We start from the raw sequence: 23,184 nt of genomic DNA, 5'->3' as shown, positions 1-23,184 counted from the left end.
GAATCACACGGAGTGATCAGGACTGCTCTGTGGGGAGCCCATCCCAACAACAAGTCTCAGTACACTTTTGAGATACCTAGCTAAATTAGATACCTATACAAAAGAAATACAGGTTATATTTGCAGGAGTTGAGTTTCAGAGAGTACACAGTGACTCTGAAATACTTAAGAAAGGTCAGAACAGAGAAGCAACTCAGTAGGAGCTCCCAGTGTGATGGGGAATAAGGTGTTGACCATTTCTGGATACACAATTGGTGAGAAGTGGGCAGGGATCAAAAGCGCTGCGTGAAACCATTTCTGGAACATATATCCTGCTGGAATGACCCCGTTTAAAAAGAGCACTGAAGGATTCTCCGCCAGCACTTCAAAGAGTCACGGGAGTAATTCAAGAACTGGAAAAAAAGGCCTTTCATCAGCTGCTGTGGAGTTCACTTTATTTAGTTGGAAGAGGGAGGCAGCAGTCTTCATCACCTTGGGTATAAACAGATACCGCAGTAAAACCCCAAGGTGGGATCTGATTGCTTAAAGGATGCCTCCCTCCTCCTTTGGGCAGAGGGAGGGTATAATAAGCACTCAGTGCTTTGCCCAGTCCTGTATCCAAAAGTCAGATGGATATGCCACAGGCTCACAGTGAGGAACTGCCTGCATTCCCTGTACAAACACCCTCAGCTTTCCTCTAGCAGTAAGTTCTCCCCAGCTGCTCTAATGGCAGAGCACCAAAAGAAGCCCAATCTCACAGCTGATGTTAATGTAGTCACACACACTCAGTATATAACCTGCAGCTCCTGGTGTGAAGGTGGTCTCAGTGCAGGTATATATGGATCAAGTGCTTTATGCTTGATTAGAAGCCAGACCCCATCACCCAGCTACACACAAAATGCTTGAAAGTTTGCACTTTTAATATTGTGTACTTGTGATTAATAAGTCATTCAAGTACTGCTACACATGTAAGGCGTACTGGCATGCATGTGAAGAAAACAAAGAAGCTAGGTGGTAAAGATAATGCATTTGTGTGCTATTTGTGCTGGATGTGGGGATGCCCTGGAGGTCCTTGACCTCCCCAGGACACTGATCTCCCACCTCTCAAGCCTGGGAAATGCTGATTCCCTCAGTAGTCCCACCAGCACGCCCAGGCAGTTACGTGAGAATATGTACACAGTTACTCAGGTGTGAGCACGTTATGGATGCTGTCCCAATGCCCCGAGGTTGGTATATGCTCCCATGAGAGAAACTCATGCCAGCTCTATTTGCCTATGTGAGACAAATCTGAGATGATCTAGCATTTGTGAGGCACAATAGAAAAATATAGTTGTGGAGAAAACACACTTAGTCTGCTTTTCAAAACACCAGTAATGCTGCTTTCATTTCTCCTGGTTTTGTTCTTTGTTGAATTACTAAGAGTTCATTCTGGCTGCTCCATATTAGCATGAACAACACAAGTTCCCTAACATCCATTTTTGAAGCTTAGAGCACAGCAGTATGAACTCAGCTTGTTGGCTACTGATCAGGGTGTCTTCAGGGAAACTCTTTTCTTGTTCTAATATCAGTTTACAGAAAGGCAGTCAAAATACACATTCAAATGCTTAACTTTTTCATTTGTCTACACAGCAGATTAGGGCTTGAAACATTTCTAAGTTATCATTGATATATGACTCTTAATCCTATAAATATTTTGAGCTGACTGGTAACAAGCTATCAGCTTTACTCTTGTTTTGAAGTCTGTCCTGGCACCAGAAACAAACATACAAAAACCTATGCAGCTGAACCACTGTCTTTGGAAAAGAAACAGAAAATGATGGCCTGAACTACTGATTAAGCACCTGGGGAAAGGACCCAGTCAGCCCTGGGAGCACAGGTGAAAGCAGTTCAGCTGTATGTCCAGAAGGGGTGGAGCCTGGCTGCACCTGTCTTAGACCTCATTTCAGGGCTGACTCCCATTGGGGAAGGATTACTGTTTGGAGTTTCCTTCTAGGTGAAGCTTTTCACTACAAACCTGGAATCTTCTGATACAGGTGAGTGATATTCTTCCTTTCCTTTATTGTGCCTTTCTATTGTGCTCATTCTTCTATCATCACACCTTTGTTGTAGCTCCTTTCCTGTTGTAATGGCTTGCCTAATTGCTGTGATAGGCAAACCGTGTTTGGAGATGAGCCTCACCATTCAGTTTAAAACTGGTTCTTTTGGCTTGGGATGTGAAAATGAAGTAAATGTGGAAGGAAGAGCCAGCTTTGTCTGCAAATGCTGTTGCTGGGGAAAGATGAGGTGGCAGGCTGAGCGATGCAGCAAATGGATGAGAAGGCAGCAGCTCAGATATGTGGCTCTGGCAAGACCTGGCCATGGAAGGGTACTGTGCAGGTTCTGCCCTATGCAAAGCACAGCAATGCTGGGAGAAGGAGCCCACAGCTGTAGCATGCCACTGCTGTGAGCTGCTATTTTCTAGCCCCTATCTGGCCCTGGTCATTGTCCTACCTGGCCCTGGGTCACATGGTAAGATGCAGCATCCCCATCCTTTGAAAGATGTCAGGCTTCTTAACTCTGAAGGACAGGTCAAGGCAGAAGAATAGCCTGAGAACTTCTGTGGCTGTATGCTCTCAGGTTCACATGGAGTACCTCAATATCTACTCAACTTAAAAAAAAAAAAAAATAAATAAAACAAGATATCTTGATACTGGAAAGATCAAAATACGTGGCTGCAACATTTCTGGGCTTCCTTATTTTCATGCTAGGTAAAACGCTGTTGTTTCTTTTTTTCCCCCTTGATTTGCCTTGAATTTGCAAATAGCTTGGCTTGGCTGCAGTGACATGTTCTGGTGAATATTATCTACCACTGAGGTAGAAAAGCTCTCAGGTGTAGCCATGTTTGAATGAAGACTAAAAAGAGAAAAGTGAATGTGAGGAGAGGAAAAGGAGAGTTTGTAGGTGAGCTCTGAGATGAAACAGAGGTCATAAGGGACAGAGAGGGCTACAGGAAATCTGTTCATGATGGCAGCAGGTGCGAAGGAGAATTCTTGTATGCTGATATCAATCTGATGAGAAAGTACCATACTAAGAAGCAGCCGAGTGTGGATGATGAGGATCAGAGAGGCCGAGACAAGGAATGGAAAGCAGAGAGGGCAATTTTCAGCTGGCATGGAGGCTCAGGAGGTGGTTTGAGGAGGAAAGGGCACACAGGAGAGATTGTTAGGATTTGCTAGGATTTCTGATGCAGCAAGTAGTGCTGTAGTTACTACACAACCACCTTCAGCTGGAGAAAGGCTTCTGGTGAAAAAGGTAAAAGGCTTAAACTCACACCTCTTTCCAGTGTGCTGTACAAGTGCTTGTCAGCCCAGAGCAGACAGTAGCATGGGAAAGGAGAGAAAGGCATGACTGTGGGGGAGTGGGAAGAGAACAGGTAGGGCTGTTTTTCCTGGTTGCTGTGCTTTGCATATACCAGTTAGTAACTTGAAATGGCAAAGCAGCCAAACACTCCAACTCCTTCCTATCTAATTTAAAATAGAAGACAGCCGTGCAGCACACACTGATACATAAGCTCTGAGCAATTTCTTATAGAATCCATCTCAATTTAAACACCTGAGTATCATCTGTAAGATATTAGGGCTCAACACTGTAGGTGGGAGGTTTCTTTTGTAAGCTCTGCAATTCATCTGGTCACTTGCGTCAGACCTTCCTTCAAGGGTGCAACTTGCAAAGCATTAAAGACCAAAATTCTGTTCTCATGTGTTAATTCGTGCTTCAGAAGCGTGTCTGCCTCCTGTGCCTTTTTCTCCAAATACATTTCAGTCCCCTATGAAACCTCCCTGCAAACCATCCCTCCAGGCCCGTTCTGACAGCCTGGTGTTTGAATAAGGGTGGTTATCAGAAAGCAGATCCGTTCTTAAGCAGGTTCACATCTGCTCTGACAGACACTGCCGATTATCTGCCCAGCTAATGAATTACAGTCTGCAAGTAATCTGTTATGGTGTAGGTATTTGATTTCTTAGTTCAAACGCATGCATTATATGAGTACGTATGAGATAAGCCACATGGAGAGGAATTGTTGAAGTTTGGGTTAAACTTCAGCTTTTAGAGTAGATTCAGAGAAGTAGGAAAACTGATTTTAAAGGGTCTTCTGTCTGAGGATGGATCATGCTATGATTCTTTGGAATATTAGCATATAAAACTGCTGCCCTTTGATAGCTTTGGACAGCTTAGCTTCTCTAGATCCCCTGCTGCTCAGCAACAAAGTGGTTGAAGCAAGCCTGCTGATGGTACTGATTCTTCTGCTGCAGTATGAACCAGGGCTGACTGCAAAGAAACGTAGAAGTAACTGATGAACTAAAAGAACTATATGGCTGGGCAGTCAACAAATGGTATATAAGCTGAATTGCTGCCTACCAGTATGATCAATACCAGCTTCCCATTTAAGGTGAAAAGCTATGATATGAACAGCCCCTTGAGATGAAAGCTGTGGGGTTAGCTACAGACAAGTATGTTCCTCCCAGCATAGAAGCCTGACAGATGTAAAAGGAAGCCAGCCATAGCTGGGCTAGAATTGAACATCAGGACCTGGTGCAATGTGTGCTGTTGGAGACCTCAGGGGAGTTTGCAATGGAGGGTGCTGAAGTGGGCTCAAAGGAAGGTTGGATGAGCAGCAGGGAGGCAGTGAGACCCAAGCAAACTGCTAACCAACTATCCGAACTGAGCTAAAAAACCCCATAGTTTGGCACTGGTCGGGGGAGGGAGAGGCCAAAGAGGAAGTGCTGTATGCACTGGCCTCATTCCTGCTCTTGAGGGCACTGCTTTGTGCTCAAGTTGAAGGCAGAATATGCTGGATGAGCCCTTTGTTTGCACACGTGCAGCTGTTCTTTTATGACAAATTGATCTCTGAGTGATGGGAGCTAGTACTGATATAAGCTGACATCATCTGAATCAGCAGCAGCACTGCACATTTGATGAAAGGAGGATGTGTGTCTATTTTTGGCTTGTGAGGCACAGCTGTCTATTATATTGTCTCATAAGTCAGGAAGGGCAGAGCCTGGAGTATGAGGTTACATCTCTCTTAACACGTCCTGTATTTCTTAATAAATGGACTGAAACACAAGAATATCAGTAAGCTCTTAGCTGTCAACTAAAGCGAGGCTTTTCTGTAGCAGTGTCTCTGAATGTCATAGAAACTTCTCAGCACACAAGGTGATGTTTTAATGTATGGTAGCACTATGCATAACTGAGAAGGCACCTTTGAAGTCTAGGATGGAGGGCACCTTGAAAAATGCTTAACATGAAATTAATACTGAAAAATGGTTGATATAGTGAATATGGTGATAGCCAAGGAGTGATTCAGGTTGGATAACAGGGAAAATGTCTTCTCCCAAGGAGTAGCGAGGCACTGGCACAGGCTGCCAGGGAGGTGGTGGAGTCACCATCCTTGAAGGTGTTCAAGAAACGTGGCACCAAGGGATGTCATCTAGTGGGCATGGTGGGGGTGGGCTGATGGTTGGACTGGAGGATCTTAGTGAAGTTGTGGTTTGACTTCAATGGATCACAGACTTGCAAAAGTAATAGCGATAGGACAAGGGGGAATGATTTTAATTAAAAGATTTAGATCAGATATCAGGGGAATTTTTTTCGCTGGGAGAGCAGTGAGGCCCTGGCACAGCTGTCTGCCTGGAGGTACCTGAGGCCAGGTTGGATGGGACCCTGGGCAGCATGAGTTGATGTGGGGCAAGAGGTTGGGGCTGGATGGGCTTTAAGGTTCCTTCCAACCCAAGCTGCTCTGTGACTCTATGAGAAGTAATGGAAGCACACACAGTGCAGACACTGGTGCCAAGTTGAAACTACATATAGACAATGAGCAGCGTGTTTCCTCGTTGTGTGCGTGCCGTGCTGAATTCAGAAACGATCTGCAGTCGGGGCTTCGGGTCCCAACCTCCATCTCCCCCTGCTAGTCCAAAGCCCGTACGCTGCAGGCTTGAGGCTGCCCCCGGCTCGCAGGAGGCCGGCCCGGAGGAGGGGCGGCGGGTGCCGTCGTGCGGGCCGCGCCCCGTGGCTCCGAGCCGCCGGGGGAGTGGCCGGGGCCGTCGCTTTCCGCCCCGCTCGACGCGACCGGGGGGAGCCGCTTCGTCCCGCCGGGGGGCGGGATGTGGCGGCCGCAGCCCCGTTCGGACGGCACCGACAGGCGGCGCCGCGGCAGCGGGAGGGAGGAGACCGGCCCAGGTGAGCGGGGCCGGGGGCTGAGGGGCGGCCCAGCGCCTGGGAGGGGGGCCGGGGGCCGGGAGCGCAGCGGGGCTGTAACGGTGCCCGGTCCGTCCCGCAGCGGCTCTCCCCGAGGCAGGAGGGGCTCCGAGTGGGATCCGAGCTTCGGGTGGGTAGGGCGGCTTTGGGACGCTCGGTGCGGGCGGAGGGGTTAGATACAAAGACTCGTTGCTTGCTTCTTAGTTTCAAACCCGCTTTGCTTGCTTAGTTTTCACTCCCCGGAGTTTTTGTCTTGGCGAGGGTTAGCACGGTGTTGCCTAGGAAACTTTGTTATAACTCTGAAATAACACTTTTTTTTTTTCCTTCCTCCTTGTTTTAACCCCAAAATTCCACCTCTGTTAGTGTGGAAGCAATTATATTACTACATAAATGTGTGTGATTTGTAGGTTTGTATGTATATACACAAACATATATAAGTGAGTGTGTATATGTATATACATCTACATAACCAACTGCTGTGAGGGAAGTAGACATGCTCTTAGAAGTCAGCAGTCTGGTATCTCCGAACTTGGTTTAAAAAGGAAGCTGCCATATTCGTGGGGAAAAAGCCACGTTTGTGTGTCAGTCCTTGCATAAATGAGCACTGAATGGTGTGGCTGGCAGAGCAGGTGAGCTGCTCTCCCCTCTATTGCTCAGCTGTCAGCCTGAGCAGGAGTCATTTCTGATAGTAGTACCGGTGAGGGGCTGGAGCTGTGGGTAACACCAGAAAATAGCTCGATCTTCTCAAAGGGATTCAGAAGGGAAGGCGTAGAATGCATCAGGCACATCAGCTGACTTTCTGGCTTTTTTGGATACACAGTACTGCAAAGCAAAACTTCCTGCAAACACTTGAGTTGTCCTTGCCAACATCTCAATGGAGAGCAGCTCATTGATGTTGGGTAATCCGTGCTAATCTGTGTGTACATGTGTTTGAGTAACTTTTTGCTGTGCTTCTGAACAGTGCTTTAAGAGCTCTTTAGTGAAGTGCCTTTATAATAAAAGCTTTTCTATGCATATAAGTGAGCATATACTGGCAAGCACTGCTGGCAATTGAAAATAGAGTTTTGAAAGAGATGCATAAACTACCTTGAGATGCATTATCTCTGTTCTTGTCTCTTCATATTTGTCCGTTTACTTGCTAATTTGCAATTGGCCTTTCAGTAACTTGTGAAAATGGAAGAAAAGTTCCTCTTTATTCACTTTTGTGTTGTGTAATTTCCAAGTCTAGGTAGTTATTTCATATCAGTGTTCCCCCATATTATTGCTGAAATCAAAGCTGTGGTTTCTTTTGGGAAGAGACTGATGGTGGTGTTACAGCCCGAGTTCCAGTCATCATTTCCTATCAATAGGATTTTTAGGCAGTTTTGAAACTAAGAAGAAAGGTGTTTAAATATGTGATTTAAAGAGACAACTAGCTGAGCTTAGAGGTCTGTGATCCTCTAAAAAGTGGGACTGGTGGATGTAAAGGAACCCACAGATGTTCTGTGCATTTGATATTGTCGGTGTCCATCTCTGTGTGTTTTTTCTTGCTTTGTGTTGCTGTTAAACTTACTCATTTTTTGTGTAGTTCCTTTAGATTGGCCAGTGAAAATAACCTACTGGCATACACTGTACTACTGAGTTACACAGCAGCACAACACTCTGAAGTGTGGTCATAGACAAGCACTGTATTGCCACTGGCTTCTTCCCTCTTTAACTTCACATAAATCAACCTTTGTTCCCTTCAGCAAAATGAAGTCAGAAAGTTTGGGCCTAAGACGCTGCCTCTGGAATTGTAGTGGAGTCGTGCAAGAAAAGAGGATTTATTAACACCAGTATGAATTAATTGTAATGAACAGAAGGACGGAAAAGCACCGCAAACAATGTTTTGTACTCACAAAAGCAGAGCACCCTGAAGGTTAATTCTGACTTTGTTCACAAATTAGGCACACTCGGGTAGGTTTTTCTTTTTGCTCACCGTAGCTCAGGCCTCCTGCAGCTCTCGAACCACCTGACCTCCCAGTTGGGATCTACTGGAGTGTGTGGTGCACCCTGAGTGCTCATCAGGAGTTAGGATTTTTCTTTTCATTTTGGCATTTGGTTTTCTTGAGCAAATGTTCATCCCAATTGAGTGGCGGGCAGTCTGCAGCCTTTCCTGCTTTTGGATGTTGTACATATTAACACCTCCTGTGACAACAGCTTTCCTTGCTTCCTTTGGAGTACCAGGCCCAAAGGTAAACAGGGAGGAACCTGTGGTGTTGCCATAGAGATTTCCGAGTTCATCCTTAGCTCTTTGCAGAGAGCAGCCCTTTCTTGCTGTGTCACCTGGATTAGGATTGAGCCTGGGGTATGCTGTAATACTACTCAGTGTTCTCGAAGGCAAACTGCTGCAAAACCCTTATGTGTGAGGGATGAATGTGTCCTTTGTAAATCAGCAGTCACACAGGAAAAACTTGGCTCTCTGGTACTGAACAAAGGCTGCTGTGCCTGTGTGAAGTTCTGTAGTATCCTTGTTTGGAGGTGCTTACTTAATTCAGTGTAACATTTAACAGTGTGCTTTGTGCTCTGTTTTGTCATATAGGCACAGGTTGTGTTAATTGCTCACCTGAAAAGTGCTGTCAGGGAGAGATGTTTCTTTACCAAGTCTCCCAGTCTCGGATGCTATGTAACAGGAGCTGAAATTAACTGCTGACATTCTTCGTTTGCTCAATGTGAGTGTGCCATATGAAAACTGAAGCAGCTACCAGTGTGGAGTTATTTCCCTGTTTATTGATGCTGCAAATGTAGGGTGGCTTAATGACTAATCTGAAGTCTACAGACAGAGCGGTGAGATCATGTGCTTTGCCTGAAGTACAGTTCCTTTGTTCAGCATGATTCCTTTGGGGCACACAGAATTTGGATCCTGTCTCCCCTTTGTGTGGTGTGCCACATCTGCGTGCTGTACGATACTGCAGTCTTTATCTCAGATCCTTTTTCACCCAACAGCTCCGCTTCCTCCCAACACATTCATCTCTTATCTCAGTATGATATATTACTAATAGGAATCCTGTTGTCTAATGAATCTAATTGGTGGCACTTTCTATTCTTTCCCACTCCCCCCTCCCTTTCCTACCTTTCTTGCTGTCTTACATATAAATTTATTTACCTGTGATGTCAAAGTAGTTTATTTGGTTACTTGGCTCTTTTTTTGCCTTCTCTCTGTGTTTATTTGTAGCAGCACCAACTACAAAAACATTTGGATTTTACATTAAAAAAGCAAATATTTACTACATAAGCAGTTATGTGATCAGGATTAGGGATGGAAAATGTGTTTTCTTGAAATTACTTATCTCCCTTCATTTCAAAGATATGTTACCTGCATTTATAGATGGTATCAAACAGTACACAAGTCAAAACTTGTGCAGATGAAACAGCAACTTGCTAAACAAGGCGTGTGTATATGCGAAGATGATAAAATCTTGTAAAAGAACTACATGGGAGAAGTGGCTGCTTCAACCTAAGAATAGAATAAATGTCATGTATGTGAAATTCTCTTCCACCTTTCCCTGCTATGTGCAATGGCAGAGGAATGGGATTTAGCGGGCTCTGGCTGAGAGGTTTCTTTGTTAGGGTCATCAGGGCAGGAAACCATTATGGAGGAAAATCTCTTAGTGGAGCAACTCTAAGGCAACCTGCGGAGTGAGGAGTCAAGAGGTTGATGGTGAGTATTGTAAAACTGAGTAAGAATGGAAGGGTTGGTATCCATGGACAAAACAGGAAATGGGAATTGGAATAATTAGATATCCTGAGTTGTTTGGCAGGTCTCTGTATTAGTACAAGATGAGGTGTGTGGCATTGGTGTAGCTTTTCAGAACATTGCTAAATTCTGTGTAGCAATGTTAATGGAGAAGTAGAGTCAAATGGTAGGGATGTTTTCAATGTGCCTGTGTATAATGAAGTTTGACAGTGGCTTCATGACCTCAGTGATTGATGGGGTGAGCAGGGTAGTCCCTAGCTCAGCTCATTTAGCTGGCCCCACTTCTGGATTTATTGTTAGTCATGCCTTTGGGTCTGAAAAGCATTTTGAGCATTCTTAGAGTCTTTTGTTTTAGTTTTGGAAGACTGTAAGGTCTCCAGAGAGCCTGGGAAGGGAAGGCCTGGTCGCTAGGCTGAGCTGCTTCCTGTTGCAGAGTGTATGTAGGACCCAGGGGATGTGGAGTAGTGGGCTGAACAGCTGCTTCAGAACTGGGGGTTGGCTCTTCCTGTTTGTAGAGCAGTGCATTGCTTTCTGTGTCTGCACTGATTCTTTGAGCTGTGATCTGCGGAGCTGAGCTGTGACTCCGTGAGCCCTGTTCCTCTCATAAAAGTGATAGGTATGCCAACCATAGGACAGTGGGACAGGGAGCTGCTCAGTTTGGTGCTGTTTTACACTGCTGTTCTGCCAGATCCCCTGCTTAGGAGAACAGTGAGTTTCTGTTTGCTTAGAGCAATGAAAATCCTGAGAAACCCCTTGTTGAAACTGTGAGAAAACTAGCTGCTGTTGCATGGAGTGCAGTACCAGCACAGCTGTTCCTCAGTGTGGCTTTGCTCCTTCATGTCAAACTTGTTAATAATCAGCACGTATTGCATTTCCTTTCCCTGGGAAATCTGAACGCGGTTGTGCTGAGACTGCTGTTGTAGTATTCACATGTTTGTGGTCTGCCTGAGTCGTGTATAGACTTGGCTGGGAGAAGAGCTGCTCAGCTAATGAGCAGTGGGAAAAGCTGCTTGCCAACTTCCTGAGCAAATGAGGACAGGAGGAGAAAAATCATCTGTGTCAGATGGTGTCGGGTTGCTGCAAGGTAAGCAAAGGCTTGCTCTCACTCTCACTTTGTATGTGGTGAGCACTTGTAGTTGCATATATCTGTTCATAGCAGGCAGCACGGGATTTTCCTGATTGTGTTGCCAGTTCTGTCAATAGCAGAATTTTCCATGAGATTGTCTGCTCTGAGACCAAGTGAAAAACCATTTCATATCAGCTGAGAGCTGTTCTTTGTGTGTCCTGAGTACATAATTCATAAGATGCTTACTTCCTCAGAATTGTTATTGCTTTTTCTTGTGTGTTGGTAGGACTGTGGGTTTATAACCAGTGTTACCATTCCGGAAAAGACAATATATAGAACTTCACATCACTCATTGTGAATTGTGTTGGTGTGCCCTGTTCTTGTCAGTTCCTTTTGTTTATCTCTTGTGGAATGAATGGTAATGTGTTTTTTTTTTTCCATCATTGCTGAGTTCTATAGGCTGTGTATATTGATGCCATTCACTTTTTGAATTGATTTATCACTTAAAGATAACTTACTTTTGTTCTGACTAGTGATGAAGATGCACAGCTGAGTCCTGGGTGAGAGCTTGGGCTTCTCGAATGGGTCTGCACACACTCTTTACATGTGGCTGCTTTCTGTATTGCCAGGCCTTAGTGAAACTGTGTGCTCTGTCTGTGGCCATAGCAAACGTACAGTAGCTGTGTTTTTAATACTGAAAAGCCAGCATAAATGTTCTGTGTACTTATGGGAGAGGTGCCTCTAGTGGATGGTCCCCTCTTGTCCTCCAGTTGAAAAGCAGCCTAGGAAAAGGTATCAGAATAATTTTTATTATAGCAAGCTGAATAATGCCTTCCCAATGTTTGTACAGCCAATAAAGCAGCCCTGGAAATAAATGCTTTGTGAAATAACTGTAATAGATCAAAGTGACATTTAAGTGATGCTTGTGAATATCATTTAATCACCAGCTAACTACTAAAGGTCTGCTGCTTTGGAACAGTAGGACTTTTTATGTTATTATGCCTTATTGTGCCTGTCTTGCTTGCAGCACTAACTGTCATTGCAGCTTGTTGATCTGTGTGTGTGCTGAATACTTTCTGAGAATGTGCTTATTCAAGTGTTGAACTTTAATCTTAATTTTGTTGATGGAAAGCCAGCTGTTTCCATCTTCCAGGATGTACTGAAGCTATTGTTTACTAGCTTCCTTGTGATACCTTTGTGAAGTTAGATCAGCTAAATTACTTTCTTTCAGAGTTGGGTGTCTCATCATAGATTGTATGCTTGAACTTCTGTTGTGTGTAGAGAACATATACCATATTCCAGTGCATGTATTTAAAGCTTGGTTATATACTGTGGGAGAGCTTGATTTGGTGGGCTAACAGGTCTCTGGTCATGTACATAGCAGAGTTGGCTGAGGCTGGAGCAGGTTGCTCTGAGCTCCATTCTTCTGGGCCATGCATAGCTCCAAGGGCTGCACAACCCAGTGTGGTCACTTCCTCCACTGCTTTTCTTCTTTCAAGGTGAAGCAGTTTTACTTCATATCCAGTGTGAAGCTCCCTTCTTTCCATTTTTCTCTGTTTCTTGCCTTCCCTCAACATGCTGGATTGGTTTTAACCTCACTGTATGTACATAGCATCTTGAGAACATTATTGCTAGAAAATGGAATCAGACTTCACTTACAATCCAATTAAAAGTTTTAGATTAGAACACTTGGCGTTCTTTTATTTGCTTTCCTCCCTCTGGCCTGAAACAGCAACTGTATTTGATGAAAACTGCTGCAAGTATATCCTTATACCCAAAGAGGGCATTCTAACCTTAAAGATCTCCTTAGCTCTGTCTTCATTTTTTCTGTTACTGAAGTCCTTGCTTATGACTCAGACTTTAAGGTAATATAAATTTAAGACCTTTCATATGTTTTTGTTCAGTAACATGCTATGACACTTTTATTGCACAGAAATGAAAATCCATGTATCTTCTCAGTATCTCTCACAGCCTTGTTGTCACCTCTGTTTTTGTAGGCTGCTCTTGCAGCTCACTTACTCATGTTCCTGCTCTCTGAGGGCTGGAGGGAGAGGATGATTTTAGGTTGCAGAGCTTTTGCAAGTCGCTTCAAAATCCTTTGAGTTGTCCCTTCTCTAGTCAGTAGAGGATTTAAAAGGTTTCCGGCTTAAAGGTGGCAGTGTTTCACTTGGGAGTTATAGGAGCCAGTCAGTGAACCTATTCTTTTAATAAACTCTCCCTCTGGATTGACTTGACATGGGTATTCTATAGCTAAATATCCAGTATCAGCTCTGTGGATTAGTACAAACCTGTTGTGTTCAGAGCATGAAAATGTAGGTGAGCTGAAATTGTATTATAGGTAAGCTGAGGAGTTATTTAAATAGGATGCTTGTATTTCTTTCCATTTGGAAAGAAACTCCCACTTAAAATAACATAATTGGCAGGATCTGCCTTGGGGAGATCTATGGTTCCAGTGTTTGAGTTTTGAGAATATTAAGATTCCTTCTAAATGTTGTTTTTCACATCTCCAGTCTTTTCAATAGAGAAAGGAATTCTAAAGGCGCAAAGCCTTATGTGTATTTTTATAATGTCTTTTTTTTTTCCTCCTGCTCTTTTAGGAATCCTGTGTAAGTCATTAGCTCTTGTGGCGTGGCTCGCTTGTAGTCTGTTTTAACCACAAACCAGTGCATCAGATTACTGCTGTACCTCAGGACTGGGGGGGGGGATCAAGTGTCTCTAGAAATGCCAAACTTCTCTTGTAAGGGAGCTGCAGCAGTGCTGTCTGCTGCTTTCTTATAACAAGGACACTGTGTGCAAAAGTGCTGTGTAACAAAAGTACTCTGCCCACCGGGTGGGAAGGGCCACTGCCGGTTACTCTGTGGGGGACCCTGACAATCCTAGATTCTGAATTCACGTTTTTTAAAGCATGCAATAGATTTAAGAGAAAGTATTCGAAATAGTTGTGTGCATGACCTATGGTAACTCTGGAAGATGATTTGAATGGCACTCAAAGTTGTTGGTTCTTTTTTGTTGGCTAAGCTCAAGATGATCTTTTCAGGTGTGTGCGCTTAGCACCATATGTTACAATCAGCACTTTTTACCTCCCTTAAAATGCTAAGTCGAACTGAGAATATATTGATGTGAAAGATTGTTTCATTAGCTTGCTCAAACCAAGCTTCCTTTATGTAGAGGCTATTTTCCAAGGGTCAGTCTGAGTGTTGTGTTTTCCTCTTTTTAACTTACAGTCTTTTACTTAAGATTTTGTTTCATGTCAGTACCACACAGTGCCCTTAGTGCCCAGGAAACATCTGCAAACCATCTCATGAAAGGCCATGGTTTCTTTGAAGAGAAGTACTGTTCTTTAACTTTCCTGGGTAACAAGAGCAGACAGGTAGGGTTCAATGAAAGGTGGCGTAGCCTGTAGCTTCATACTTAGGTAGGAATGCTTAGGGAAGAGGTTACAAATAACTTGTGACAGAAAGTGGGCTTTTTTTTTTTATTAAACCTCTGGCAAAAATCTATGGTTTTGTTGAATATTAATATATACAACCTGAATTATTGGCTAATGTATGTTTGCCCAGGGAGAATGTCAGAGTAAATTGTGGCAAGTAATTGTCTTGATTTCCTAGATGTGAATAGCAGTGATTTACTGTCTTGAGAAAGAAGCTCTTAAAATAGTGTTTTCATAGAGATGAACTCCAATGGTATGAATGGAACTATTGTACCCTTAAAGTGGAACTGAGTTTATGTGAAAGAGGTAATAGGAGCCTTTTGGACTTGCTGAGTCCTTGCAGCCAAAATGCTGCACACCTGGGGGCAAACAATGAAATCAGTGGGCACAGCTGATGTGGGATGGGACTGCTTTTAAATAGGCTTGGAGAAGCCTGGAAACTTATTAGCTGTGCTAATGGGGTGATTGAAGTAGGAGGGCTCTTTGCTTGGGAAGGGATAGTGTATGGAGGGGCTGAGAGTTCAGGAATGTTGTATGTGGGGGGATTTTTTGAGGTAATTTGCTTGTTTCTTGTTGTAACGGCTGCCCTGATAGGGGGCTTGTGCATATGGAGATTGTGCAGTGGGGAGAAACTGAAAAGGACCTTAGAGGTGGTGTGGAGCAATGGTGCAGGGGAATCTGTGTGGCTGTAAACATTGTTTGGGAGTTTTGTGGGAGGGCCATCAGCCTGGACTGTATAGTACATAAGTGTGACCTGTGCAGTGTTAGGTTAGATCCAGATTTGGGAAAGTTTCTGGTTCAAATGTCTTTCCTGGACAAACAGGAGTAAACAGATCTGTGAGAACTAACTGGGGATTAAGATGAGAAATGCAATGGAAGATGGTGGAAAGGGAGGCTGGGTTTGGTGGGAGCAGTGGAAAAATTGTAGATAGTGTTGGTATTGGCAGAGTCGGGTGAAGGCACAAGTGAAAGAATCAAAGCAGAGCTGTCAGTGTTGATCATATCTCCCCTCAGCAGGGGGTCTGGCTGACTGCCACCTGACTGTATTCACTAATCCTCATTTGCTTCCAGCAGTTCTGACTTTGGAATATGTGTGAGGGCAGGATTTCAGGTCTGTTGAGAAGCCTTGTTCTCCAGACACGATGTGACATAGGTGCGGTGGCTCTCAGCTCCTGATTAGAGGTGACTTTCCTGAGCAAGCAGTCATACAGAATGTAAGTGTTGTTAATGCAGAAGTCCTCTGCCAGGTAGTGTTCCAGTGTTATAATAGGAATCTCAGGTGATGAATTTGCTCTATTAAGTTTAGTCTGTAGGGCTAGGGCTCTTGTCTGAGGAAGTACGGGCTGCTCGCTGTCCAAGGCTGCTGGGTGCCTTTTTGATGTGCCTGTATCCTTGTGCCTTTTCTTCTGAACCCAAGGTCGAGTGCTATAGCGTTGCCCCATCTGCTAAGATATATCCCTCTTTTTACGGGAATGGTGTAAACGTTTGGACTTGGGTTGTGGCTTTGTTGCATAGCGTTTTGATACCACCAAGGAGACATTGCTCTCCTTGTCTGGGAAATGCAAGCTTACTGCTAAGAAATGGGTGTTGGGGCATGTTTGTTTAGATGAAAGTGGGTCTTGATAACAGCTGTAACACTGTCTGAACATCAGACTTGTCTCTGTACAGAGCTTTGACTGCTTTTCATGGCTTCAGTGTGTCTTTTTGGTGGTGTATTACTCTCATCCTCTTTTTCTTTGTTACAGTTTTCTTCTTAAGTGTGAACTGCTGTTGTTATCACAGGAATAGCAACATAAATCAGTTGTATGTTGTCAGAGTGGGAGGGAAGGTGTCATTTTTCCTGCAACTCAGTGGATTTTCTTTATACAGAGAAACTATATTCTTTCATGACTTTTTTTTTTTTTTTTTGAGATACCTGATCTAAGGCAGAGTGTCTCCTGTCTCACCCTACTTGGAAGAAGCTGTGATTTCTCAGCTGTGTGTTATATGCCTATACTTGGTATTCTGCTGCAGATCCAACAGTGTTAATGTACTTCTTCCATGGCTCATTCTTAACACAACCCCAGCTTTCCTCTAGAGTAGGTGAGAAGCGTGGTGGTGAAAAGGATATAGCCAAGATCTTCATTTGTGTGTACTCAGACCCAATAAAGAAAACTCCCAGCTTCCATTTTGTCTGCTTGCAGCCTCAAGTGATGGTTGTAAAGGTCAAGCAGCATCCTTGTGGAAGTCCTTGGAAGGTATATTGCGTGTATCCTTCTCTCCTACCAGCACTGGTCTCTCACAGAACCCATGCTTAACCCTTTGCTGGTTTCTAACATCTGAAATACAATATTGATGAATAACCTGCTGGCCTTTAGCTGGAACTTGCATTAACTGCAGCTGTCTATGTAGCTGTGGAGGGCAGGAGAGCAGTGCTGTAGTCTGTACCTGGTGAGTTCAACTTCATCTCACTGCCCAGAGTGGCTATTTCTTGTCAGTGCACAAAAGCACAGTCTGCACAGCTGCTGTTGCAAAGTACTTGACTATGCAAGTTTTGTGGGAGCAGAAAGCAATGCACATATCTGTGCAGAGTTCTGGGATTATATTCTGAGAGGAGCAAGGTGAGGGAATGTTGCTATGTGTTCACATGCTGCAGCTGAGTTCTGTGTCCCATCCATTGCTATTACTACAAGAGTCAACTTTGTATACAGACTGCAGTATCCGGTGCACAGCCTGCATCCTGGGGGTGCTGTGTGTTCTGTGTGATGTTGTTGCTCAGCTATCCTGATGTCTGAAACTTCACTTCTATTATCGTCTAGACGGCACTGACATTGGGTTTTGTCAGCCTGGCTGGGGCTGGGAGGCAAACATCCTACAGCAGTCAGGGGAGGAGCATTTGTCCTAGGACTTTGATATCAGATTGTGAAGTTAAAAGCATACTGACTTCTCACCCTTGACAACATAGGAACTGCCATGTTGTTTTATTTTCATTATATGCGATGACTACTGAGCTGTTAAGAGCAAATTACTTTCTATTTCAGTAAACTCAATTCTGCTTTCATACTGGCTGCGCATCAGATGCTTAATTTGGAACCCGCTTTCTCTTGGTGAAATTAAAAATTCAAATCTCCAAGCTGGAGTGCTCAAACTGTGCTTGAATTAGAAATTGACTGCTGTCAATGTGCTCTCACACTTCTCCCTCTCCCTCACCCTGATGCTTTTTATATTAAAGTCTTGCTGTGGCTGATCTGACTGAGCAGAAGTAGTGGGAATCTGCACTATCACTCAGTAGACAGAGTGATGAAAGAGAAGTGTGGTGTGTTAAATAGACCATTCTTGAAAAGGACTGCTGTGTACCAATTCGATAATTACATACGTGTTTAGTGAAATAATTCTATGGGATATGACTGCAAACCCACGAAGCGTTGTTGACAAATTAATTTAGCACATAGGCAAACTTAAATTTCTTTCATGGACTTGACACAAAATCCCTGCTCCCTTATTTCTGTGTCATGTTGAAAGGTTTCCAGGTCCTGACTGAAAGAACGAGAGCGTTCTCTCCTGTCAAGACATTTGCATGAGCTGCTGCTACACATTGTTGCACTGAAGGCTTAGCAAGTAACTTGTGTGGCTGTGTATGCGACTTGAGCAGTTCCAACTAGCTGAGGGTCTGTGGTGGTGGGTTGGAGCATGAGTGAGCTGCTTAAGGAGGTTTGGAGACTGGGCTGCAGCTGTCAACAAGAGATGCATTTATTTTCTTTGCTTGTGACTTTTTAACAGTAGCTGACTGCATGAAAACAAAGAAGAAAAAACAAAACAGAAACATCACTTTAGAGAAAAGCACAGATGTAATTTTTTTTTCAGAGGTACTGTGCTATGTAAATGGTCCTGCTTTGCTGTGGTAGCAAGGAGTCACCTAGTTGCTCCTTCGTGTATTCAGCCACTTGTTCTACTGACCAACAAAATGAGTTTCCTTGTAGGGCTGCAGTAGTGAGGTTACAAGGGGCAATTTACATTTAACTTGGAAGAATGCAATTTTCTCTAATAGTCAAGCATTGGATGGCCAGTCATAGGGTGTTGATTAGTTATCAAATAGACCTTCGTAGTGCAACTGCATACTTTCACAGACTGGGCAGTTATTGCCTTTTTAAATTTAAAAGGGTCAGAAATGCGTATTTCTGCTCTTTTCATTTCTAGGTGCATAGATGAGGTACTTGCATGAAGGAAAAACCTGCTTGTATGCATAGTCAATGCACTGCTGAATAGTGATGGATGCAGACGTGTGCTTGCATTTTAAAGTGTCAGCAACATAAAACACAACTGTGATATGTGATTAAGGAAAGAGGTGTTTCTTATGCTTCTATGACTAAATAAGTGTTTGTTACTAACATTGGAAGTGTTGTGATATTCAAGAGCATACTTCTTAATAAATCTTGTATTTTTCCTTGGAGTTAACAAGGCAAAACCAGGTTTGAAACACTTTTAAGAGGAGAGGAGAAACCTGATAGGCATATTAGAGCTGGTATCAACTAGTCAGATCATTACTCTGGAGAGTAGTGTTGCAATTTCCTCAGATGGCTCAGGATGAGTTGTTACATTCAAGCCACTTACCTCCTTAATATAACAACTCAATGATGTGCGTTATGGGAGTGTATCAATAAAAATAAGTTTATTTAAACACTGGCTAAGGAAGACCACTCTTGCATCTAAAATGTCTTTGAAGTACTTTTAGTGAAGAATAACTACTAACAAGCACTTAATGACTTCAGAGTGTATTTCATACGTGACATGTTGGAAATTTAGCAGCTGAATAACTGATCTCAGCATGTGATTTTTAGAAGCTGCAGGAGCCTTTAGTGAGGGAATCATTTGTCTGTAGCTTAGTTATTGCTTGTCTTCTATAGATGCACTTTATGAAGCACCATGTAAATCAAGCATAGATAACATTCAGTAATTAGGTGAAAAATCTGGATGAAACATTAACGTTTTATAACTAATGAAAAGCATATGTTTTCAAAGGTAACTTTGTTCAAAAGCACATTTGTGTAAAGAAACTGTAATGGCTTATCTTGAAACAGGCTGTGTTGAGATTGCCGTCTTATTTTGAGTATTTTGTGGCATCTTGAAATTCACCAGACAAATCAAAATTTAGCTAATTAGAAATCACAGAGTATTTAGCCATATTTTATAACAGAAGAACTGGTCCGTAATAATGGTTATTGTAATATCAGATTCTTCTTAGAGATGGGTTAAGCTTGTGTGTATCTTTATAAGTTATAAATACTTTCATCTCACTTTGTGTATGGTATAACGCAGGTTTTTAAGTCTTCCTCAACAGAAGCAGCACTATAGAACTTAATTGGAACCATGCTTTGATATCTGGCTTTGAATATGACCAAGTATCTTTAAGACACCACGGCTACCACCCACAAATGTTCTAGAGCTGAATTTGTTATTTTAATAGGCATCAGCAGTGTAATGTAGGTGTGTGTGAATAGTTGAGCTCTTCTTAAAACTGCATGTATAATTTCTCATTTATTTTTTGAGGGGAACTTAAGTGATCTTGCGAGCATTCTGAGTTACTGGTTTAAAGTTAGGGCAGAGAGGTTTTGTAAAATATGGTGTTTCTGTACTGACCTTTAAAGGGTTTTGTAGGAATTTTTCACATTCTCATGACATTCCACCTATAGATGTTATTATAGCATTTGGTCAGTAAACAGGTATGGATTTTGTGGCTGAAAATGGAGGTTCATTATAGACAACTGTCTTGCTGTGAATTAGCACTGAGTTGAGTATAAGATAATGTGCTCTTACATCAGTGGTAAATGCTCTTTGGCTTTCCCTTTCCCTGCTTCATCCTACTTACTCAAATGAGACTTGAACAGCATTGCTGCATGTGAGTTGCTTTGCCGTGTTGGAACATGTTCATTCTGTGTTCTGGCTCTGAGTTGTTACTCATTGGGAAAGCTTTGCTATGACGAAAGATCTGATAAAATAGATTCTTCTCTGAGCCTTCAGAGTCAGGATTTGAAGCCACTTGCGCATGATGGGACATTTGAGTGGAAAATAAGTTGCATCTTCTGGAATTGTAGCATGTATTTTAAAAGCTGATTTGTAATACTATGATTGGAAGACTTTGTGTGCATTTTTTTTTTTCTTCCCTAAGTATCTCATACAAGATGTAACACTATAGTGTTATATAATTATGAATCATTTTCCATGACTTTCATAGAGTTTCAAGGTGTAGTTCTGATAGTTTGGTAGCTACTTGCCAGGGGCTTAAAACAAAACTGAGGGAATTCTGGGAAGAAAGAGACCTGTCACTTGAACAAGCTATCTGAATTGTTTCTCTATAGTTTCTTTGTCAGGGCATAAGATACACGTAGGTTGCTCCAAAAGTAATGCCTCCTATTTATTTCCATGGAAACTGTAATGTCTACAAGGAGCACAATGACACTGTTTGATAGAGCAAATTCTCAGCTGTAAAGCACTATTTTTCAACATTCACAACTATCAGCTGTGTGTTTTTGCCAGCAATGAACAAAAGCTTACACTTACTCTTAAAAATTTGCATGAGCAGAGGTGACCCACTGTCGCTTCTCACTGCTGAAACCCACTGTCTCCCTGTGCTCATGTCTGCTGTTTGGTCTCCACAAATGATTAGTAGTGTTGATGAAGGTCAATGGGTACCACTTTTTCCACCTAGAGGAATTCAGTGGCACACCTGTGCTTCATCCACACTTTCAGGTCAGATGTGGTTTTGTCAGTCTGCCCCTCTGCTGCCATCTGTTGCATGGCAACAACATGTTATGGAACACTGTTGGAAAGTTTCATCCCCTACTGTTGTATTTATATCATCTGCCCCTTGTTCTAGGCCAACATCATAAAGCAGGAGGTGTTACTTTCAGAGCTGACCTTGTAGTTCTGAAGGCTGACAGACTCTGTGTAACTAAGTGATATGTGACCATAAGCAACCAAAGTGATTCCTAAATTTCACATCAAGGGATACAAGGAGCTGAATGGTGAACCTTGGACTAGAAAGTTACTTGCATGAGGAGGAATATAGGGATGTGGGACTTCCTACAGTGTGGACTAATTCAGGATAATGAAATCATACCAGTTGAACTAAAATGTTCTTAGAATTGCATTTAGTTAGTATGTTGCAAATATTTAACGGTTTCAACTTAACTTACATTGGAGTAGTTTAAATGTGGTGTTTAAAGAGCTGTAATTATCCATTTGCCCTAGAAATTCATAGTGCTTTTCTAAGACCACTTTTAAATTGATCGTAATTCCACCATGAACTTCTATTTTTTTTTTTTTTTTAACAGACAAGGCCTGTGACTGGCCTTTGTAAACTGTGATAAAATATACTCAGTCTTAGAATGACTTTTTTGCAGGATGGATTTCTTCTGTTGAAGGCCAGTTCTAACCATTATTTTGTATATAGAAGAATTAAATTCTGAAGAACACTCTGTTCAATTTCTGTTCCCTTACATCAAGAGCAGTTTCTATTTGTTAAAATTTCTATTAAATTACTCCCAGTAGAGCATTTCACTGTATTTTTATATTAGACAGGTTGATGGACTCCATGACCTTCTTTATTTCTGACTTCTGGGAGCTCTTTTTCCTCTAACAAGAGGGAGTGTGAGGCAGCTGAGCTATCCTAGTTTATGGTGATAAGAAGCAAAATATAGAATCTTAACTGCAGTTCCGTAGCGAGATGATGGTATTGTAATATGTGGAATATGTTCAAATTGCTTTCATTGATGGTTACTTGGAGAAGACATAGTGGATACTGGGAAAGTCTGTTGGGAAGATTCAGGTTGAGTACTTACATGTTTGTGTAGCATGTCCTTCTAATGAGATATGTGTGAGGCTCCTGTTAGGAGCTGCTGAGGTATTTAGAGTATGTGAAAGTCTGTCAGTATAGAAACTGACAAAGGGTTGTGATTGGAAGTGATTTTTTTTTTTTTCTTTTTCATAAAATGTATTAAAAGTAAAAATTGCCTTTTGGAATATCACTGTGTTGGAGATCAGAATAATTCTGGTACCTGATGATCTGGCAGTGGATTCTTCTTCAGTGAATAGAAGGCAGCTAATCAGGGGCATAATTCAGCTAGTCACTGGGTTCCTTTGAAGTGCTAGTCTTGCAAATAAGCCAGTTCAGTATGTTTTTGTGATACAATATGTGTGACAGGCAGAGCTGGTATTCCACTGATTGTGTGCAAGATAGAAGAATGGAATACCTTCTGATGAGTGGTAAATCCTTAAGAAGTTGAGAGTAGCCACTGTGTGATCTTTATTTTTGCCTCTTGGCACAGCTGACTTATATAAATGTATTTAAATGAGATAGCAAAAACACAGTACTGCATTTAAGTCTTTCTCTTTCAGTGCTCTTCTTAAAATCTTGGTTCTTTCTACTGCACTCTGAAAGCAGGTAATCTATCTTTTCATCTATGTATATTGTGTATATATAAGGGGAAACTGAGCTGTTGTGTAGGAGACATTTTATTTGACATACTGCCATATTATTATCAGCCATATGGTCATATTAGTCTTCTCAGATAGAGAGTCTTGCATTCAAAACTTTAGCTTTTATTATTTGGACAACAGGTAAAACAATAAAACTAAACGAAGATTTTAAAATATGTTACTATAATAACAGATACGCAGTCACAGACTGCTAAAGAGCTGCAGCTGTTCTGGAAGCTGAATTTGAAATGCTTGTATTAATAAAATGCAGAGAGCTAGACATCAGGAATAACAAGCTATGTGCAAAATT

General features: G+C 42.5%; 1 protein-coding gene across 9 annotated transcripts in view; it reads left to right on the top strand.

The window, feature by feature from the left end:
- Window positions 1–1,919: 1,919 nt before the first annotated feature.
- The window catches only part of DISC1 (DISC1 scaffold protein), a 181,284-nt gene continuing 160,019 nt past the window's right edge, over window positions 1,920–23,184 (top strand). For 2 of the 9 annotated variants that reach the window (XR_001554046.1, XM_015857893.2), the window contains exon 1: window positions 6,038–6,191. Coding sequence is in view for 5 of the 9 variants with exons in the window: in XM_015857893.2 (XP_015713379.1) it covers window positions 6,116–6,191 (76 nt within the window). In the remaining 4 variants the exon portion in view is untranslated. Of the gene's footprint in view, window positions 2,012–6,037; window positions 6,192–6,222; window positions 6,340–7,005; window positions 7,109–9,797; window positions 9,889–10,901; window positions 11,009–23,184 lie in introns of those variants that run through there. The other 7 variants (XM_015857887.1, XM_015857885.1, XM_015857892.1 and 4 more) reach the window with 6 other exon arrangements.

The sequence above is a fragment of the Coturnix japonica genome, chromosome 3 (assembly GCF_001577835.2).
Source record: "Coturnix japonica isolate 7356 chromosome 3, Coturnix japonica 2.1, whole genome shotgun sequence".
Taxonomy (NCBI): Eukaryota; Metazoa; Chordata; class Aves; order Galliformes; family Phasianidae; genus Coturnix; species Coturnix japonica.
This window is presented reverse-complemented; position numbering and strand designations above follow the sequence as displayed.